At 39.1% G+C, this 22,443-nt stretch overlaps 2 protein-coding genes across 3 annotated transcripts in view; one reads left to right on the top strand and one right to left on the bottom strand.

Annotated features, from left to right (window-relative positions):
- The window catches only part of SH3YL1 (SH3 and SYLF domain containing 1), a 46,398-nt gene extending 44,199 nt beyond the window's left edge, over positions 1-2,199 (bottom strand). The window contains exon 1 of the mRNA XM_030945369.1: positions 2,024-2,199. Coding sequence (XP_030801229.1) covers position 2,024 — 1 coding nt within the window. The 5' untranslated portion in view covers positions 2,025-2,199. The remainder of the gene's footprint in view (positions 1-2,023) is intronic.
- On the top strand, positions 1,995-21,229 carry ACP1 (acid phosphatase 1). Of its 2 annotated transcripts, none has more exons than XM_030945371.1 (7): positions 1,995-2,142; positions 2,311-2,437; positions 11,955-12,028; positions 12,300-12,413; positions 16,811-16,872; positions 19,105-19,210; positions 20,107-21,229. In XM_030945371.1, exons 2-7 carry the CDS (start codon positions 2,395-2,397, stop codon positions 20,182-20,184), a joined length of 477 nt encoding a protein of 158 aa, XP_030801231.1. In that variant the 5' UTR covers positions 1,995-2,142; positions 2,311-2,394; the 3' UTR covers positions 20,185-21,229. The 2 variants fall into 2 exon arrangements, with proteins under 2 accessions (XP_030801231.1, XP_030801230.1); XM_030945370.1 differs by lacking the exon at positions 12,300-12,413 and adding an exon at positions 12,131-12,244 and having other exon boundaries at positions 2,022-2,142.
- Positions 21,230-22,443: the final 1,214 nt, after the last annotated feature.

Below are 22,443 nucleotides of genomic sequence, written 5' to 3'. Positions count from 1 at the left end.
GAATAAAAAGCAAGATGAAACCCAGATGTACGGTACACAATAGCCTTCTATGCTACCATGAAAAAATATTGACTACCTAAACAAAATATAGACTCTGCTTATTTCCCAGTGAATACTTAACACTTCTGTCAAGAAAACTGTCACCATCATTCTGATTCTCTCATTTCCACACTTGAGAGATGTCCCAATTCACTATGTGCATGAATGCATTAGAGGATCTTTTACAACAATGCAATAACTGTTTCAAAAGCCCCCAAAATATGGAGAGCTTATTACACCAGAAAGAGTAATTCTTAATGGTGAGAAACCATGACACAATGGACAACAGTGAATTCTGTCACCGTCCATTTCAAAGGTATGAAGTTACCATTAGCTGAAGAAGGCAAAAATTTGTCTCTCTTCCACTGCTGAGGGCTGAAAATGACAGAATCATTTAGGTTGGAAAACACCTGAGATCATCAAGTCCAACCTCAGACCAACCACCACTTTGTCAGCTAGACCACAGCCATAAGTGTCACGTCCAGTTTTTCCTTGAACACCTTCAGGGATGGTGACTCCACCACCTCCTTGGACAGCCTGTTCCAATGCTTGACAATCCCTTCAATTAAGACTGTGGAATAACACTTAAGGATCCTCCCCAGTTCCCTCCCAAAGACAGGGAAACATGAAAGACTTTGTCTCAAAATTACAGCTAGGCATGTGCCTACATGTGACATACAGAGCCTCAAACACGGGGTTTTATAGGAACTCCGGAGAGCCTTTAAAAGCACTCACTCCTATACAGAGCCTCACCCTCCCACACCCACAGACACAGGAACGGGGTTGGAGGGGGGGAATCTGCTTCCAATGTCAACACCACAGGGGACTGCCTGGGACAGAAAGCAGGACTGAAGGCATTCTGCACTGCTCAGTTATATAATATAGCAGAGCCACATGTGAGAATGCCACAACTGACTCATCTTGCCCTCCTTCAGCAAGGCCATGTCTGACAGGTAAGCAGAGCCCTGGCCCCTGCCTGGCTCCACCACCTCACACTCCGACACCTGACACCTGAGAGCTGGCCTGACAACAGCACGGTGCTGCAGGCACCGGGGACAAAACCACACTGCTGATTACCAATCACTTCCACTGCAAAGTCAAATAGCTAGATCATTTTAAAATCGTGGTCAACTGTATTTACAAAAGAAACGGTGTATGCAGGATAGCATTTCAAGCTGGATAAAAGGAAATGTGCAGTTTGCTCCATTCCACAGCAGATGTTATATAAGTTCTTCAGCTCTCATTTGCAAGTCACAGATCTGACACAAAATTAAGAATCTAGCATTTTTTATTTAACCTTCAAACTACTGCATTTTGACCAGAAGACCAGCCAAGCAAGTCTTTAAAAAGCAGCAGAGGAATCCAGTCCCGGCCACACCCTGCCGTGGTGGGGCTGCGTCTGCTGGCGTTACAAAACCCAGCCAGGTACACGGATCCAGCGTACAAGATAGCCCAGCAGAAAAAACAGAAATAAATACCTACAAAAGTTTAAAAAACTATATAATAAAAGAATATAAATAAAATATACGTGCACATATATATGTATATCTCTTACAATACATAGTAGGTATATATAACCATCTATATTATACATAGATATGAAATACAACTAAATAAAACAAACTAAAAACCAGACACTCAAGCTGCCCTGGAAAGCGAAGCGCCCCTGTGCTCAATTTCACCAGCAGCCTGGCGAGGCCAAAGCCGCATTCGACGCTTCTTAGAGTTTTAGCTGGAGGAGGCAGCACACGCTGCGACCCCGGGCGAGAAGGGGCCGCGATGTTCCAGCGCAGCCCTGCTCGCGCTGTCCGAGCGCGTTCGTTCCGCCCGCGGCTGCGGGGGCGGCTCCGCGCCCGCCGCGCTGAGGAGCCCCCGGCGCCGCGGGATCCTCATCCCTCCTGCCCTCCTGAGGAGCCCACCGGTCCCACGGGATCCTCACTTCTGCCCCACGGGATCCTTACTCCTGCCCCCGCGGGATACTCACTCCTGCCCGGGCCGGGGCTCCCCCGCTCCCCCTCGCTTCCTCTCCTCCTGCCACCGCTGCCGCCGCAGCCTCACTGGGCGGCGCCGAGGCGGCCCCGCCGAGCCGCGCACCTGCCGCAGGTGAGGCGGGCGGGGCAGGGGCGATTGCGAAGCGCCCGCTCCCCGTCCCGGCAGCGGCTCCGCGGTGGCACCGGCACTGCCCGGTTCCGTTCCGTCCCGTCCCGCCCCTCCCTTCCCGGTGTCCCGGGCACGTTCCATACTTCGGTCCTTTTTTCCCCCACAAAACAGGCAAGTCCCACAGACGCCTATAAGAGCCGGTGCCGTAAAGCGAGGCGCGGGTGGTGCGACAGCCGCGAGGTCCCCTGAGCGAAGATGGCGGCGGGGGAGTCGAAGTCGGTGCTGTTCGTGTGCCTGGGTGAGCGGGGCAGGGACGGCCGCTCCCGCTCCGCGCCCGCCGCTCCTCGCCCCGGGGCACCCGCGGCGTGGGGAGGGAGCGCGGTGGGGCGAGGGCCGGGGCCGGGGGAAGTGCAGCACCCGCCCTCGGACGGTTCCGCGGGTTTGCCGTGTCGGGAGGGCCGGAATAGTCGCCGGGAAGGGAGACAGAAGGCGGAATACACCCGCGCCCTTTTTGCGATAGGAACCACGAGGAAGGGCTTAGCGTTGAGGGCGGCAGAGCCCTGGAACAGGTTGCCCGGGGCTCGTGGAGTCTTCCTCTCTGGAGACGTTCCAAACCCCCCCGAACGCCTGTGTGACCTGCTCTAGGCCACCCTGCCTCGATAGGGGCACTGGACTAGATAATGTCCAGAGGGCCCTTCCAACCCTGATAGTTCTGTGATTCTGTGAAATCAGTAGGAAGTAGTAAAGGAAGTGAAATGCAGTGTTGACAAACGCGAAGCTTGTGTGTGGGAAAGCGCAACACCTAAATAGGCGTAAACTAGCTCTGACCTAAGGCTGCTGCTTGAGGCAGCACGGAGAAGTGGCTTTGAACTGCTTCCTGAGATGGGTTCTGCAGCACCTGGCTTCGGGAACAGCGGAATGGGAACGGGGAGCCTGCCCGTAGACTTGCTGTTGAGAGCACCTGACGTGGGAAGGGGAGAGAAAACCACAACAAGAAGCACTGAAGTTAATGTAAGAGCTGCTGTAAAAAGAGGGAAAGAAGGGTAGGACTTTAAGTAAAAAAAAAGAACTTGATGGAGGCTGATCTGTTATGATCTAACAATGAAATTCTTGATCTGGTATGAGAATGAGTGAAAAGAATAAGACTTTTTTGAAAGGCTGCCAAAATGAAGAAATAGGAAACTTTCTTTTACTGTTATATTGTATGGTTAAGTTGTAAATCTTATCATGCAAAGTCCCCGGAAACAGAAGTGTAGATGGCATCGGAAATCACCTGAATGCTTTTCTGGAGTTTAGGACAATCAATTACTGGTAAACAAGAAAATCACAACCAGCAAGTAGCTAACCTGACTACACAGATTACAGAGCCATCCCCATTTTGTACACACTTTCTCTAAACTTCTGCTTTCTTCAGGGCATAACAAGCTGGGTGACTCTCTGCTCTGCTCTAGGAGGGCTGTTAACATGATCTGTTTCCTAGCCCATATAATCTTATCCATGTGCTGTGAAACCCTGGCAGTTTGCCAGGTTTGTTGCAAAACCATTAGTTAATGTTTGGGCTTTTCGCTATCTGCTTTTTTTTTTGTTGTTGTTGTAATAGGAGACGTGCAGATTAGTTGAATAGCAAAATAACGGTTTAGTTTTCTGAAATATGTTCTGATGTTTACCTTTGAGAAAAATCAGCCCCTAATAATAATCCAGACAAGACATCCTTTAGTAAGGGATTATCAAGTGGTGTGTATTTAGAAGCTAGTGGTCTATACAGATGTTTTTGTATAAAAAAAAATCTTAATTAATAGGAATCCTCCTTCCCAAACATGATGTTCTAAGGACAGTGGGAACCACCATCTCTGTGTGCTGAAGGGTGAGCCAGTGGGGAAGGAGACTGGTGTGGCTAAACAGGGAGTTCTGACTGGAACTGAAGGAAGAAAAGAGCTTTGGAAGAAGGGGCAGGCAACTTGGGAGGATTAAAGGATGTCATGAAGTTATGCAGGGAGAAAAATTAGAAGGTCCAAAACCCAGCTAGAACTTAGTGTTTACTGCCATAAAAGAAAAAAGAAAACGTTTCTGTAAATACATCAGCAGCAAAAGGAGGGCTAAGTAGAATCTCCATCTTTATTGGATGCAGGAGGAAACAGTGACAAAGGATGAGGAAAGGGCTGAGGTGTTTAATGCCTTCTCTTGAACACTCAGCCCAGTTAGTCTCTGTGTACCAGCTCCCTGAGCTGGAAACAGGGATGGGGAATAGTATCATAGATTCACAGAATAGAATCAGATTCACTAAGCTTGGAAAAGACTTCCAAGATCATCAAGTCCAACCTTTGACCAAACCCCAATCTGCCAACTAAACCACAGCACTAAGTGCCACATCCAGTTGGTTCTCCTACCTGTCTGCAGTCTCCTTTCAGGTATTGTAGAGAGCAGTAAGGTCTCCCTGAGCCTCCTTTCCTCCAGCCTAAACAACCCCACCTCCCTCAGCTACTTCTCACAGGACTTATGTTCCAGACCCTTCACCAGCCTTGGTGCCCTTCTCTTGACTCACTGCAGCATCTCAGTGTCCTGTAGTGAGGGGCCAGAGCTGAAGATAAGGTTTGAGGTGTGTACTGAATACAGGGGGACAGTCACTGGTCAGTCTCTGGTCCTGGTGGCCACACTATTGCTGATACAGACCAGGATGTCACTGGCCTGCTTGGCCCCATGGGCACACTGCTATCAGCTGGGTGTCAGCCAGCAGCTCCAGGTCCTTTTCTGCCAGGCTGCTTTCCAGCCTATTTCCTGCACTGAGGGAGCTGCTGGAAGTGCTCACTGAGCCACTTTCAATCATTTACCATCAGTCCTGGTCAGCTGGGGAGGTTGTGGTTGACTGGAGGTTGGCAAATGTGACACTCATCTGCAAGAAGGTTTGAAAGAATGACCTGGGGAGCTGCAGGCCTGCCAGCCTGATGTTGGTGTCAGGGAAGGTCATAGAGCAGATGATCATGAATGCCATCATGTGGCACAGGACAACCAGGGCATCAGGCCCAACCAGGGTGAGATTAGGAAAGGCAGGTCTTGCTTGAAGGACCTGATCTTCTATGACCAGGTGACCTGCCTTGTGGATGGGAAAAAGAGGCAGGTTGTCTGCCTGGACTTGACTATAACCTTTAACACCATTTCAGCATTCTCTTGGAAAAACTGGCTACTGAGGGCTTGGATGGGTGCACTGTTTCCTGGGTAAAAAACTGGATGTGTGGGCCCAAAGTAGTGGTGAACAGATTTACGCCCAGCTGACAGCTGGTCTTGAGTAGTGATTCCTCAGGGCTCAGTGTTGGGATCAGTCCTGTTTAATATCTTAATCAGTACTCTGGACAAGGGGATTGAGAGCTGCTGTAGTCAGTTCACAGACAGCACCAAGTTGGGTGGGAGTGTTGATCTACTGGAGAGTAGAAAGGCTCTGCAGAGTGAGCTCTACAGGCTGTGTCAAATCCAACAATACGAGGTTCAATCAGACCAAGTGCTGGTCCTGCCCTTGGATCACACCACCCCTGCAGTGCTGCAGGCTGCGGGCAGAGTGTATGGAAAGCTGCCCCGTGGAAAAGGAGCTGGGGGTGCACGTTGACCACAGCTGAGCATGAGCCAGAGTGTGCCCAGGTGGCCAAGAAGGCCAATGGCATCCTGGCCCAAATCAGCAATAGTGTGGCCAGCAGGACCAGGGCAGGGATTGTCTCCCTGTACTTGGCATTGGTGAGGCTGCATCTCAAGTGCTGTGTCCAGTTCTGACCCCTTCAGTCAAGAAAGACATTGAAGTGCTGGAATGTGTCCAGAGAAGGGCAGCAAAGCTGGTGAAGGGTCTGGAGCACAAGTCTTGAAGGGCAGCTATGGGAGCTGGGGGTGTTTAGTCTCAAGAGAAGTAGGGTTAGGAGAGACCTTACCACTCTGTACAATACCTGAAATAAGTTAACAGAGACAAGATGAGAGGAAATGGCCCTAAGTTGTACCAGGGAAGGTTTAAATTGGGTATTAGGAAAAATTTAATCACAAAGGGGTTGTCAAGCATTGGAAGGTGCTGCCCAGAGAAATAGTTGAGGCTGCATGGGTATTTAACAGACATGTAGACATGGTGCTTAAGAACATGAGTTAGTGGGGGACTTGGCAGTGCTGGGTTAACAGTCACATGTGATCTTCAGGGTCTTTTCCAAACTAAACTATTCTATGACTTTGTGAAACAATTCATACGTGTGGTTGTGTAAACCCACAGTGGTGATTTGCACTGTAACAAGGTTCCAATTCAGGAGCTCTTTTTAGTGTAACATAATAGTTTATATTAATTAATTATTAGGCCTGAGGGAAGGGTGCACAAGTACCAATCAGTACCAGCGTTAATAGGATGGATTGTCTTAATCAAATGTTGTAAATAGCTTTTAAATTTCCTCTTCTGTGTTACTGGGTTATGAAAAAAAACTTTAGTGATATGCAGTGTGAAAGGCTAATTGACACGATAAGCACTTCTTTTTTTTTTTTTCTCCCCAGTGAAACACACTCTTCTCAGTTAAATTTTGTAGGCAGCTTGTTTCTTGTTCCTGCTTTAAGATTGCTTAAGTTTTTTGGTTATTTTTCAAGAGTGATACCTTTTTCCTTCTAAATTTTACTAGGAATAATAGCTGAGGTTATTGCTGAAAAGAGTACTAAGCAGATTTCTAGAACTGCACTTAACAGTAGTGTTGGTTAATGCAGTATATTAATTCTAAAGTTTGCCACATCTAGTGAGAGTGGATTCCAGAAAGGACAGTTCTTCATGAAAAACTAAATTTTCTTTCTACAATGTTTTGAAAGAAACCTATTATTTAAATATGTATTGATTGTGTTCTTTGTTTGTAATGAAATAAGCACATATCATTACACAACAAAATACAATCTAGTTAATGTGCATAACTACATTAATGATAAGGGTTCCTCATCACAGAGAAATAATTGAAATACCCAGCAACATATGTAATTACAGCCTATGAAAAGGCACCATAAGGTACTTTTTTCATTTAAGCAAAGAAAGAATTAAAAGTGGAGGTGAATCAAGATGCAGTTTGCTCATTTTACACTTACATAGCTCATGTAATTGATAGTTGAGCTCCAGAAATGGGCTTAATATGATACTGTGTTATATAAGTCTGCCTCTTTCTCTCTGATGATGTCTCCACTATAACACAACAAGCTGACTGGGCATCTTAGACCAGGCATTGGCTTTCTGATCTACTCCAGATGTGGAGGAGCAGTTGTAAGATGGGTGTACTGTTGAGCAAAGTGGGTTTGGGTACATCTTCAGGTGATTAATGCTTGTTGTGAATCACCGAGTATGAGTATTGTCCCCAGGCATGTAGACTGCATAAAATCATTTTTGAAATGGCAGCTAACTTAGTGAGTATGAGGACATTAGATGACAGTTACAAAGAGATTTGAGTTTCCTGGTTCAGGTCACAATTCATTGTATGCCTTTAGATACAGCCAAATACTAGGTTTCATGGGACAAAATGCTATTTATAGCTGCAGAATGGGAAAGCAATAGGTTGGGTAAGACATTGAAGGAGTCATGAAAAACAGTTGCTGTGATAAAGATTCTTGGCAAGCTGACAAAAAGAAATGTCTTTTTTAATAAAGAGAATGTTAGATAAATGTAAGGAAAATGACCTTTCTTCTATGTGGTATTGGTAATATAGCTGTAAGAATACAGTGTCTTGTTTAATCTGTGTTTCAAAATGATGCAAAAGTATTAGAGAGCTGAAAGCATGGTTGTAAAAAGTAATCTTGGAATTGAAAAACAAGATCTATGCTTAAAATATGTTAAGGGTCTCATTGCTGTAACTAGGTACTTATGTGTTGAAAACCTGTGTTTTCCTGATGAATCTTTAGGTTTAGTAGAAAAGCATGATGTACTAGCAGTTGAATAATTCAGGATAGGTATTCTCGCTGCAGGGAAAGATTTTTGAGACACACACACACATACATGCACATGAATGCAAAAACCAGGGAATCTGAACTGAAATCTGTACCTTGAATGGTTCTTCACAAAAGTAATTGAATGCTGAGTGTGACAAGGTGGAAAGAACTAGGATTTGTGATGAAGTTCTGACTACAGGAAGGAGGAATTTGACTACAGAACATAATGAAGTGACCAGTCAGTTTTAAACGCTTGTGAAGGAGACCAGATGAGTGGTGCAAATGATGGGAAGCATTATTCCAGTCACTTGGATTAAGTGACCATTCATGGAAACATAAGTAGAATAAAAATCAGGTTTTTGCATGTGAAAGGATGAAAAGTAACAAAAGTTTTGTTACTAACAGCGGGCAGCAAAAGAAAGGAACAAGAGAAAAGCATTTGTTTGCATTTGGGGAAGCTCCGAAAGAAGTAGGGAGCTGAATAAGGAACAATTAAGATACAAAACCACTTTAGAGACTAAGTGATTGGATCCGCATATTTAGAGATGGGCAATGGAGCTGAGCATGAAATGGATTCAAGTTCTCTCTCCTGCCAGTAGAAGCAGAGCTTCCATTTGTGTCTGGGTGTGGGTCAAAGATTAGTGCAGAGACAGGAATAAGAACTCAAAAAATTAGGTGTTGGCTTAGGTCACTGTCGCTGGAAGCCTTGTGCTTAGAAAATGAATGTGATGACATGATTTCTTAAAAGTGATTGAGAGATGATTCCAGTACTGATTCTGTGATTGAAATCTCTTTTCCTTGAATCATTGTATTTGGAGATGTTTGTAGGATTTCAGTAGGTGGGCTCTGGCTACCTTGGGCACTAGTTTTCTATGATTGAAAATGTCACTACAGCTTAAAGAACTTGATATGCAAGAAAAAGAAGGGAGAAGGTGGAGATTTTGAGAACTTGAATACTGCTGCCTTCTACATAAAGCCAGCATGATCAGATCAGTTGGAAATGCAACAAAGAAGAAGGGCACACTAGAGGAGGATAGGTAGTGAAGATAATGTGTAGATAACATTTAAGGAAACAAATGGTTCAACTCCAAGGAGGAAGTTAATTGCCCTATGATTCTTTTTGTGAAATTTCTCCATTCTCCTAATGGAGAATGTCAGTCCCTAACTTTGGAAATACTGTAGATCTGTGAGGATGCACAGCTTGGAAAGACCAGTGTGGGATGTACAGCTGCATCTGAAATAGATAGAAATTAGTGAGGAAAGTGACTGGAAAACAAGAATTAAGTTTGCATATGTTAGTGGGATAAGATAGAGCTTTACATCAGTCTTGAGATGAGTGATAACAGTTGCAAGGAGTAGCATGGGTAAATTTGTTTAAGATGAAAATAATATTGCAGAGTATGTGGGTAAAAGAGCTTCTTTTAAGTCAGTTCTGTGATTCTGTCCGTAGTTCCCAAAATAGATTTAAATGCTGCTTGAAGTTCCCTAACAGTGTTAATACCTCTGCTAATATCTGGAGTGTGTCATCAGGGAAGACATGAATTTTTAAGTTCCAAACTGGGTTAAGTGTTGGTTTCAGAAATGATCCAGCTGAAGTTTCTAGGTACTGCTAGAAGTGGTAGTTAATATGTTTAATCAAGGGTGATCATGGTGCTGTTCATTATGGCATTTTATATGAGATCATTAAAGATTATGTTTATGGCATTTATTTTAAGAAGTGAGCAAGCTGTAGAAGAGTGAAAATTTGGAACCAGTTCAGTCCCTATGAGCAGAAGGCTAAACAAGTGGGAAAAGCCATGAGGGATTTATTTCAAAACCACCATTTTGAAATTTTGGGAGCTAGTTAATGAATTACTAGGTCCCAGAATATAAATCATTGTTTTTTACTGATATGTTGAGTGTGGTAATGAAGGTTACCATTTATGCACAATTGTGTGCGATCATTATATAGAGAAAAATTTTGTTCAGGAAGAAATGGATGGCCTCAACAGCTGGTGTAATGGAAGCAGAATGTAATAGTTTAGAGAAAAGGCTTAAAGGTCACCTATTTGAAGTAACAAAGAAAGAGAGGGAATGGACAAATTAGGAATAGGGGGCTATAATCATAAATTTGGTACTCGTGAATGAGTCAAAGGTGATTATAGAAATTCTCAAGTTGTATTCAAAAACACTATGTACCTATTACCGACTTTTTTTTTTAATTTAAAAAACAAATGTGAACAAACTTTTCCTGTAGTGTAATCTGTTGTTTTGTTTGTCAGTATTCAAGAAAAGTGAATTTAAATTAGAAGTGCAGATCTGACTTAACTGGAGTGATTAGATAAGGTCAGTTAATTTCATGAAGAGATTGAGAGCTTGGTTTGTTTAGTTTAGCTCAGCTTAGCAAGGGTTCTGTATCTGTTGAATACTGAACCCTTGAAGGAAAGACAGACTGATGTTAACCAAGATCAGATGAGCAGAGACTTCCAGGAATAAATACTAAGTTGAAACTGGAAGGTCTTATGCTACCAGAGGAAATTAGTGTCTGGAATAGCCTTTTAAGATACATGATGCTTTTTAAAATGGAGCTTGATGTGTTTGTAAGAGGAGTGATGCTGTATAGGCTAGCAATATCAAAGAATTGAGTTCATTGTTATGAAGGTTATTTTCTGCCTTGTGCTGTATGTTACCATGTTTTGAAATTGTACTGTTTTAACTCACTCAAAAACTGAGATTATTTTTTTACTTTATTACCATATTTTAAGCATTTACATAATTAATAGTACTTACTTATTTTCTCACTTAACCACATAGGGAGCCCCAAAATTTTCCTGTTTTATTTTTCTTCCAAGACTGATTTCATTTCTGTGCATGAAATAAACTAATTCAAACAATGGAATTAGTATGTTTTCTCCTGGAAGAAGATCTGATGACATCAGAACTCACTTAACGTTTTGGCAAGATCAGTTTTTCAGTGGTTAGCTTGTTCCTTTTGCCATTTAGTTGATTTGATGTTCTCTAAATCTTTGATAGTCAATTTGTGTTGCTTCAGACCTTCACTTCCTTCTTTGTGATTCTTTTAGTTGATGTATGACAGCAGTTATTTAATGCCCAGGTCATAGCAGCTTCTCTCTAGCAATGAAGTATCTACCTTGGTGTTTTGTTTAAAAATGAGATTAAGTGCCTCATGTAAAAATTTCTTTTTGCTGATGGAAATTTAGCTTTGTTCATTGGCTTTTTTTTTCCTTTTAATAGTTTGAGATTTGGAAAGAATTTAATCAGTAGTAGGAGAGTGATTAATTTAAGAGTATAGAGATGGGTCTTGCCATTTCTGGTATTTTATACTTAATCTGCTCAAAAATCAGAGATGAGCAAAGTTACACATTATGTCTGATGGGAACAGAAAATTTGTGTGTATGAATTACTGCAATCTGCATGACAAATCAAATATTATGAATATTCCATCTAGTTACTGAAAATTTCTGAGGATGAAAAGGTAGAAAGAACTAAAGTAATAGTTGAAAAGGCTTTTTCTTTTTGTTGAGACCCTTCATTCTTTTCAAATATGAATTTCTGCATGCATTTTTAAGACGTCCTTCGACCTGCTGGCCATGCTGCTTGCGGTACAGCCAAGGATATGATTGGCTTTCTGGGCTGCAGGTGCACTCTGCTGGCTCATATCCAAGTTTTCACCCACCAGTATCCTCAAGTCCTCCACCATGCTCCTCTAAATCCCTTCCTGCCACAGTCTGTACTGATATTGGAGATTGCCCCAACCCAGGCACAGGGCTCGGGGTTCTCATATGCATGATTTGCATTCTGAGTAAATAAAAATCTTTAATCTGATCTGGGTGGAAAAATCCACACAATTACTGGTTTTTGTTTTCAATAGTCTGAAAATTCACTTGAATCTCTTGTTTCCATAGGAAACATCTGTCGCTCTCCAATAGCTGAAGCAGTTTTCAGAAAACTTGTGACTGATGAGAAGCTTGAAAATAAGGTAAGCTATTTCTTTCTGTTCCAAGAAATAACTGTCTCACAGCCAATCAGAATATAAGCAGTAAGGAAAGAAACATAAAAATATGAATTTGTTTTTCTGTAGTGGAGGATAGACAGTGCAGCGACATCTACCTATGAAATAGGAAGCCCTCCTGACTATCGAGGACAGAATTGCATGAAGAAGCATGGCATTCCCATGAGTCATATTGCCAGGCAGGTACTGTACTTTAATTTTCTTTAAATCTGTCTATGTATTTGTTCTGTTGTTACAGTGGAGGACAGACAGTGCCGCTGTTTCAGACTGGAACGTGGGGCGCTTCCCAGATTCAAGGGCTTTAAGTTGTCTAAGAAATCATGGCATTGAGACAGCACATAAAGCGCGACAGGTAGAAGAGAGTATCTTTTCTTCCTTACTCATACCTGTGCCCTAACCATTGCAATCATAGAAGTCATTTGACCAGTGCATGGTTAAGCATCAAGTAATAAATAAATAAATACTCCGTGCAGTTTTTTAAAGGACTCCAGAGTGACTTAACTCTTCTAGTTGAGCTTAATTAGTTTTTTGTTATTAAGGTTCATTGGAAGTATAACTGGAAAGCATTGAACCAGTTTCTGCATTGTAGAAAACTCCTGCCTCCAAATGTTTAGTATTCTGAGCATTTTAAAATGCTTTTTAAAAATGGTCTTACTCTAGTAATCAGTGATGCATCCTTCAGCAAGGAATTGTATATTTATTTAGCAGGTCCAAAAAGAAGTAGAATACCTCTTCATCCATCACAAAAAGCTTCTGCGCTTGCATGTAGATCTTTTAAAAATATCTGGAGTGCTAAATTAAAATGAAAGCACTCAAACCCAAGATTAGTAGCACAGTTGCTGGTAACTTCAGAGGAAAACATACCCTTGAAGCATTCTTAAGTCAAAGGCAGGTTTGCCATTTAGTGAAATCCTCTAAGTTTTACCTAAACTTGTATCTGTTTTCATTAACAAGAGAACATGTATTTCCATACTGAATTCCAGAGAGATTGGAAGTAAATGTGTCTGCATCTATTTAAATCATTCAGACACTCATATAAATGCACATAATTTACTTCAGTTAACTATTCTCTGGATATAAGATATTCCTTTAGGGCTTGACCTTTACTTAGTTTGAGTTTACGCCACTAGTTTTTGTATTGACAAAAAGATCAAGTAGTCTTGTTATTATCTTACATTTCTGTTCCCTTCAGAATTTTTCTGGACCTCACTGAGGTCATATTTACTTCTTTCACTTTTCAAAGACTACATGTTTAGATTTTTGACTTCCAAAAATAAATTCTCTCAATTTGTCAATTGCCCTCTGCTAACCTCTCCTGATGTTAATCTCTGTTTATATGAAGCAGAATTAAGCACAGCACAATTTCAGATTTTTCAATAATTTACTATTAGAATAATCACTGCAAAAGTCTGTTGTGATCTTTTCCTGTTACAACATCCGGATTTACTGTTTATCAGTTCTTACAAACATCATAATTTGTCAATATACAAGCTAAATGGTACTGAAATTATTCAGTCAGTGTTTCAGTCATGTTTCAGTAGTGTGACATATTTGTCTTCCTAGAAGATACCTTGGAAACTTGAGAACTGTTCTTCTAGGTATTCCTAGAGTGGTTTGTGAGCAGTTAAATTAAAACAAAGGACCCAAAACAAGTTGATCCTCTGTCTTAAAGCAAATCTTTATATCTTCCTTTGGCAGAGAAGGAATGAAAACATTTTAATGAAGACATTTGCTTATACATTCTGGCAAATAAAGAGATTTTCCAGTCAGAAGATCTTAAAATGTTACATATACAGGGAGAGAAAATTAAAAAAATGAGGCAATAAAATGAAAGACTTAACAGGATGAAAATTTGTCTAAATCATTCCAGTACACATAGTTTCTGTTGTAAAGAAAATCTTCAAATCCCTGAACTGGAGATAACTGTTTATTTTGCACTGATGTTAACAACGTAACTCCAAATTTCTTTTTTGTTTTCCTAAACTTCTGTCAGATGGTCTCTGCTGATTCTCAGACCTGATGTGGTCTTGTGGTACTTCTGAAAAAAGAGGTACTTGACAGTGTAGAACAGGACTTTTCAGAGTGGTCAGGTTAGTACAAGTGGAAGTGTATTTGCTTTGCTTTTAGAGACAAACTTAAGGATAGAATTTTGTGTGACGCTTGTTTCAGAACAGATAAAAGAAGATTTAATAATAGAAGCTGCAGAAATAGAGAGTAGGGATTTATCTTCTGTTGCCTTCAAAGTACTGTACAATTATTGTCTTCAGTCCTCTGGAAGATTGTTACCCACCCAGTGAAAGGCACCTTCTCTCATGTAATTTTTGCATAATTATGATCATAGATTTTAGCTTTTTTTTAAAATTCAGTACTACAAGAATGGTTTATGTAAAAGAGAATTTTAAATTGGTTGTGTCTTACCATCATGTACAGTGATATTCTAAGTTAAAAGTGAAGTAGAAAAGCAAATTATATATTTATATATAAAATAAAGTTGTTATCATTTTAGCTAATGGCAGGTTGCTGTATGAAATTCTCTAGGCTCTTATTCTTCATGCACAAACCAGAAAGGTTTTAATAATTTTCACTTTTATTCATGCTGAGGCAAAAATTGATTTTGGTATGACTCATACCATGCATTTGCGTTAAATATGAAATTGAGATTAGAAGAAGGTTGTATTAAATACTGTTTCACAACTGGGTAAATTTGAGGATTACTACCTCTCTGTGGGTTTCAGACAGAAAATGAGATTTCCTTTCTGTAAATAAACTGAAATGTTTCGCTAATAATTTAATAATTGTTATATGCATTTTTTAAATGTAAAGTTATTGTTATCTGCTTAGTTTCATCCAAAGTTGACTACTTGAACTCTCCACTACACTTTTCAAAATGTATCTAAATTTTTACATCCTCAATTTAATCACCCAAAGTACTAGTTTTAGTAGTTTTGAGGAGTACCTTCAGTTCACTCTAGTTTGCTCAATTAAAGCTTTTTTATTTTTTTTAACTGACTCTGTGTTATGGCTTAAAAGCACAAGCCAAATGGTAACCTTGGTTTTAGGGCGGCATTTGCAACTGCATTAGTGCTGGTCATAGGGTAATCACTGTCACACTGTCAAGTGTTCCTAGTTTATTCTTCCATTTGTCCATACAACAAAGAAATCAGTGCCCTCTTATTTTCACAGGGGCAAGTGTTCAGCTGTGTAGAGCAATCAGAAGCAGCTTGTAGAAGTCCTGATTAGATTTGCCAGGAAAACAGAGCTATTTCCACTGCAAAAATATTTTCATAGGTCAGAGGCACTGCATGAATACAGCAAATATTTTTACAGTGAAAATAAACAAGTGTGCATTAGTTTTCATCATTAACCCTTTCTTTTCATGTTCATTCCTGACCTTTCCTCTTCAGTTCTCTTTGTGTGTAATGTTTCATTTATGGCTTTATTCTGATGATAATTTCTGTCTTTTCTTGCTCCTTGTTATGGGAGCTTAATCAGTATCTATTTGCTGTTTGCACAAAGAAAACAAGTGGCTGTTTTTCCATTTTTCCATCTAAACCTTTTTTTTTTTTTAATACATAAATATTTTTACGAGTGAAAACTCTGACTTATGGGATACTGTGTTTTGCCTTTTGCCTGTTTCCTTGCTTACTCACTTCTCTAGCCCTTCCTTTGTAGGGATGCCTGCCAGAAAACCTGTTCTGAACAACCTTCCCAAGTTTCTTGGTTGTGATGCTTCACACAGGACTATACATGAAAGACAGTCCTAAAGTGAACTCTAGTATTAAAAATTTTATTCCATTTCTTCATCCTCATTATAGACACCTGGTTCAGATATCTTATACCAGCACTGGGGCCATGGTCTGGGAAGATTTTACCCTAAACTAAGGCTTAAATGTAAACTGAAATAAAATGAAAACTGGCAAACATCTCCAGCCATCCTTATAACAAGAAGATGACATTAGTATTTAAGTCAGTGGTTTATCTGCTGTGTTTGCCTACATGACTTGAACTCAGATGTCTGAACTTAATTGATACTCTTGTTTAGGAGTCAATAAATTACAAGAAAGAAAAAGAACAGATGATACGATGGTAAAAAAATGTACAATAGATCCCAGATCTATTGTATCTATCTACTACAATCTATCTACTATCTATTGTATCTATCATACTACAAATTTTGTGAATTTACATGGTCTAAAATACTGTTGCTGCATTTGTTTTTAAGAGATTGTAACTCATGCCTTCATACTTCAGCTTTAAGTTTCACTTGGTATATGTTCTTGTGCAGTGGCAGATTTCTAGATTGGAAGTATTGCAATTGATTCCAGGTTACCTACATTTTTGTTGTCCTATCAAGAAAGTAATTTTTTTGTTTTATTTTTTAACCATTTTATTGCATGGTTCCCATAATTGGAAATTGCTTTAGTTTTAGTAGTTGAAAAGTACTAGAAATGTTGTTTTTAATAATATTCTAAGTTGATCCATGAAATGTAAAAGGAAAAAGAAAAGGTTGGTTAAATGGCTGACTTGGGTTTGTGTTTTTGTGGAAGGTTTGCAGAAATGGATAAATAATCATGGTAAAATATATTTAAAATGTTGTAAGTTGTTGTAAAATTGTATAAAGGTGCAGTTCTATACTTTCCACCTGTGTATTTTTAAATAAGTCATAGCTACAGAATTTGAAAACACTTTTTCCCCCCTTTCATTAATCAAATGCAGTTTGTAGGCTAAAGCACCTATTTTTACTTCCAGATTACTAAAGAGGATTTCCAGACCTTTGATCATATACTTTGTATGGATGAGAGCAACCTAAGGTAATGTATGAAGAAATGGAACAAATTCATATGGATTACTTGTAGTGATGTCTCATAAGTCACTTTGAACACAGATGTCACATTTTACTGCTTAGCTTATGTTGGGGTTTCTTTGTTTGGGTTTTTTTTTTTACATGTATGTGAATGATGTGCTAATGGACGAATTCTTCACTTCTAATAAGTTTATTGAGCCAGAACTCAATGGTTTATTTGTGTGATACGTGCCACTCAAGGATGAAGGACATGGAAATTTAGTTACTTTGTGCTATATACAGCTGATGCCTGTATAATTAGGAATGAGGATGTACTTACTGTCTTGATTGAAGTGATCAGTTTTTCTAATTGCATGGCAATTAAAAGACAAACTGGGAACTTGGAAGGATTAAATATGATGTGGGTTTTTTTTTCCTTTTTATGTAGAAAAAGAGAGGGAACTCTGAAATTAGCAAGGTTGTTAGCTTGGGGAAGTCTTGTTTTATTGTTAGCTGTGCTCTAGCTAAGTGTCCTTAAGAAAGATCTGGTAAAGTAGCTGCCTAGTGTAAATTTTTGGATATCACTAGCAAAATTTCTACTCAATTACATACATATTGAGAGTTAAGGAGCTGAATTTAATAAACTACAAGTGTCAAAGTGCTTGTAAGGGCTATTGTCAAGTTAGTTTAAAAAGGCCCAAACCAAACCACCAGAACCAACAACAAAACCTAAATAAAGACCCTATTAGTGGCACATAAAGTCTTCTAGAAGCAGCACCACTTAATTGAAATAAGTGTGATTTTGTTGAATTTTCTAGAATGTCTTGAATAAGCTCTCTTCCACAGTCTTCATGAATGGAGGGTATGTAACACTTGGCTTGATTGCAGTGTCTCAGGCAATGACGTGACAAGGCTTCCTTCTATTTTCAGTTGAATTCTTAAACAGAAATTTGAATTAACAATTTATATGATATGAGCTCTAGAGCAGAAGAAATATCAGAACTATAACAGAGATATTGCTGCTGCTGTGCAAAAGTTTTGCCTTTAGCTTGCACTGAGTTCAGCTGTTTTGCCTAGGAATGCTTATTTGTAGCTCTAGGAGGGCAAGCTGATTCCAGGTGTTGATGGAATGCCTGTCAGAAAAGGAAGATTTGGGATGTGTCTTTTCTTTAGTACCAGAGCCATCTGACCCTCACCTCTTCATTAAGTGGTATGCCAAAAAACTTTAAGAAGATGGTCTGACATTTTTTTAATAATAGAAGGCTAGAGAATTTATTGAAAAATCTGTAAATTCAAGCAATAGCTTGATAGAGGATCTCTGATTTTTCTTCAAGCAAAACCAGTACTGTGTTCTCACTGCTATTTCTAAACTATCTGAAATTCATTTCCTAATCAGAATTAATAATTTTAATTTCTTAAAGCTGATATGGTTATGACTAAGTATTCACAAGGGATTTCTTTGCCTTTTGTAATGGTGAGTAAGTAAAATGATTTGGTATGAAGATGTGTAATATTAAAATAATGTAGTATGTTTTGGAATTTCATTGTAAAGATGATAGTACTGAGCTGCCTTTAATCTGAAGATGATGAGAGGTCCATTTTAAGTATGGATAACAGATGATCATTTTTGGGATAACAAATGGCCATTTTTAAGCAAATAGAGAAAATGCCATCTCAAAACTAGAATGTTTTATCAATGAGAAGCAATGTAGAAGGAAGAGGATGTGACAGTTGGTAAAATGCTACAGTATATCAAAAGGAAAACAGGCGTAGCTCCCTGATTTACCATTTTCTGTTAACTGGATGTGGTAGGATTTCACAAGAGCTAGAGCATAGCAATCTAAAACAGTGGCTTTGAGCAGACAGGAGAGTCTTACTCATACTTCTGGAAAAATACCTGGATAATTTCCATTGTTTTTTGTTCAGTACAAGCTAAAGGTGAGTGTTGAAAGTACTAATCATCGATTTGAGAATGAACTTGATGAACTTAAAAAGTTAAAACTGTTAAAAAGTTTTTTTTAAGCTATGGGTAAAGTGCCTGACTGCTTATTTATGCTCTGAATTCAGTTTATGTCTTCCATACTCAATTAAAAAAGACCCCACATAACAAGAAAAACAAGAACAAGGAGCAGCACAAAGTCCACAGGACTGATGGAGTCCAGAGACATTGTTTTCCTGTGTTGTCTAGAAATGGTCATGAACATTGATGCCAGAATTCTGAAGGAAAATTCAAGGAAAAATTTTATTTTCTCTTCTACAGAGATTTGAACAGGAAAAGCAACCAAGTTAAGGACTGCAAGGCCAAAATTGAGCTACTTGGAACTTATGATCCACAGAAGCAGCTTATCATTGAAGATCCATACTATGTATGTGTAAGAAATTCTTAGGGTGGCTTGATTAAAAATTGTGTGTGCAGTATAATCTTCCCAGATCCCCCAGTTGGCATATGATACATAATCTGATGTTACACAAATTGAATTGTAAACTTTTTTTTTTGTAACTTAAGAAAACCATGTATTACTGGGTTAGGAAAGGAAAATGTTACTATGCTTATAACATTTATTTAAATTAAAATAATGCAGTGCACCTGTATTTTCAATATTGGGTGAAACCCTGTTTGATCAGCCTTGTTACAAAGAGGATATGATCAGGAAAGTTAGAGACATAGCCATTGACACAGGTGGTCAAAAGAGCTAGATAATGCCAGCCAAAAGCAAACAATTAGACAACATTCTTCAGTTTAGGAAACAGAAGTGGATGAAGATGCAGTAGAGTTCTATAAAATCTTAATATTATGGGGAAAGCTGAATAAGAAATTGCTATCCATTACGCAGGAAGTAGAGAATAAGGTATAATGGTAAGCAAATGGTATTAGTGGGAAGCAGGTTCAAAACAAAAAGAGGTTTGTTTTGGGCATTTTGTTTCCACACAGTGCTTCATTAAACTGTGAAATTCAACATGACAGGTTAGTGTGAACCTAAAAAAGGAAAAGACTTAAAAGACTCAAGAGTGGAAGAAGTACATGAAGGAAAGTCATGCAGAACTGTTGAATACAAAGTCACAGAGTTTGTCTGTAGAAATACCTGAGCTCAAATTAGAGAGAAATATGCCAAAGCTATCACCAAATATTTGCACAGTTTTTATTTTTTTCTAATGTCTTTTGTTTGCCATTACTGACAGCAGAAAAACCAGTCTGCAATTTGTATTTGCTCTTCAGCCACTATTGTTATTCTTAAAGTCTTTTTCCTCTTTTCTTTTCTAGGGGAGCGAAAAGGACTTTGAAACTGTTTACGAGCAATGTCTTAGATGCTGTAAAGCATTTTTGGAGAAGTATCATTAATGCTTCATCATACAATTTCTAAAAGAAAATAATTAGCTTCTTCTGAAATATGTAAAGTTTACTTGATTGATGTATTTAAATTGTAAAATTATGCCTCTACATTCAGTACTTACTCAGTTTAATTTTGTATTTTAGCTGTTCTGTCATCTAATGAAAAAATATAGAAAGGTTTTAATTGGATTACATGATCAACTGTTTTGTCACACATTAATGTAGTTATAAAGTATATAATTCAGTATAAATTTTTCTGTAAACTCTTCAAGTGCTTTCTCACAAGCACTGCGAAAGTAACACCTTGCTTCTTTATATGTAATGCTAAGTGAACTGAGGTCTTGTCCTCAGTGAGTTGATTTCAGTCAACTTTCAATGGTAGTCTGTGAGATAATAGTTGATGTGTAACTTAGGTGTGTCATCCCAGTGTCATTAGGCAACCTTTGGATAGAAGCTGTTTCACATGGAGCCTGCTAGACTGAAAGATCTGCTGCCTGATAGAACTGTCTAAGTCTTCCTTTAGTCTTCTGGTCAGTTGCTAGCACACTGACATAAGCACAAGTAACACAGCATTTACTTTGAGGAAAAAACATACCTGCTTTAAAGCTGAAATGTGAAATCACATATTGTTTCTCACTGTAGTAAAATACTCGCAATACAGTGGATGAGAAATTTGCTGTAATCCCAGTTCCTACATGAGGGTCAGACAGTATTTCCAGATTTACTCAGGAGGATGTACAGCCTGTCAAAAGTGTTCTTTGAGAGTATAGTTCAGTGTAAAGACAGTCCATCTGTAATAAAATACTAAGTTAGCAGAAGGCCAGTAAGTAGACAGTTCTGCTCTTGGACAAAATTTGAATGCTTTGTAAAAGTCTATGCCTGCTTTTCTGAGTATCACCCTTCCTGTCTGCCTTAGACATGTAAATGTACTGAGATCAGTAATATAAGTGATACCATGATGATTTTCTTGTTTTGGATATTCTCAGCATTGGTATGAACTAGCATTACCACATTATCTGTAAAACTGGATCTATAAAATTTGTTTTCTTATTTAGCCTTGTTTTTTTCTCTTGCTGCCTTCCAAACTTGTAGTCTATGTACTTGTGACTTGCTCAGCCTTTTGGGAGAGATGGATTTCAACAGAAGATTGTGTTATTTGTGGGGAGGTTGGAATCCTGGTGTCACTCTGTTTGTTGCAGACTTCACAATGGGGATTAAGTTTCTTGGGACTTTCACTGTAGAATAGATGTGTTTGTGTTAATGAGATTTCTGTTTTGTGCTAAAATTTCAATCAGACATAAAACTTCAGAACTTGCTTAGAAAAGGCAGATGGTAGAAGGAATACTTAAATACAGAAATCAGAATCTTCACACATTATTGCATTACCATCAATTTTGACTTCTAAAAACAAGCTAGGAATTGGAAGCTAATAGCTGTTTCACTTTTCAGAGACAAAGAGTTATACACTATTTCAGATCCTATTAAGTACTGACTCTGGAAAAAAAATTTTCATTTGTTTATTAATGTTTTGACAAAGTAAATGGGTGAAAATGATGGGCAGTTGGAGACAAAACATCCTAAATGTGGTTTGATGCACTAACCTCAAAGGTGGAAGTATTTAGACATAATCTAGTGTTATTCCCTGCCAGAATGGTCATTTCAAATATTCCAGTGGAAGTAAAATAACTCATAAGATTGAGAACATGATGGTTTGTGCTTTCCCATTCATGGCTATGTAGGAATTCAGCCCATAGTTTCCTGCATATTGAGGCTAAGATTGAAAGGTCTTAAATCTTTATCTTTGAGCTGCTGGGGTAACAAAGGAAATAAGAAGATATGGTTGTTTACCTTCACTGGGCTTAGGAATCTTCCTGTAAAGTGATACTTAGTCGAAACTCGTGTTGAATTCAGTTCACATTTTAAAAGTTTCAGCCTTGAGACAGACTTTCAGCAAGCAATCTAGTGACTTAGTAATTCACTTCCTCTACAAGGAAGAAAAAGCTGGTTGATTTATAATTAGTAGGTTTTTTTTAATGGAAGAGGGGAAGGTGCACAATGGTATTTTATATAAATTTGTAGAAGCCCAGAGTACAGAACAGCGGTTGCCTTCAAGAAGGACAGTTGCACAGAACTGGTTCAAGAAGAAACAGTGAAAACAGGATTAAGACACAAATCATGTATCATACAGATGACTAAGCGCTCACACATCCAAAATACCACTCATGAAAAATGTAATTTTGAATGAGAAAATACAGAACTGACTCCTGT

The sequence above is a fragment of the Camarhynchus parvulus genome, chromosome 3, assembly GCF_901933205.1.
Source record: "Camarhynchus parvulus chromosome 3, STF_HiC, whole genome shotgun sequence".
NCBI classification, from domain to species: domain Eukaryota; kingdom Metazoa; phylum Chordata; class Aves; order Passeriformes; family Thraupidae; genus Camarhynchus; species Camarhynchus parvulus.
The sequence above is the reverse complement of the archived record's forward strand: the minus strand, read 5'-3'. Positions and strand labels throughout refer to the sequence as shown.

Excerpts from the sequence above, each read along its gene's own strand:
- ACP1 (XM_030945371.1), top strand. The coding sequence starts at position 2,395 with ATGGCGGCGGGGGAGTCGAAGTCGGTGCTGTTCGTGTGCCTGG. Across the intron at positions 16,873-19,104 it reads ATGGATGAGAGCAACCTAAG|AGATTTGAACAGGAAAAGCA; the intron begins GTAATGTATGAA and ends TCTCTTCTACAG. Across the intron at positions 19,211-20,106 it reads TCATTGAAGATCCATACTAT|GGGAGCGAAAAGGACTTTGA; the intron begins GTATGTGTAAGA and ends TTTCTTTTCTAG.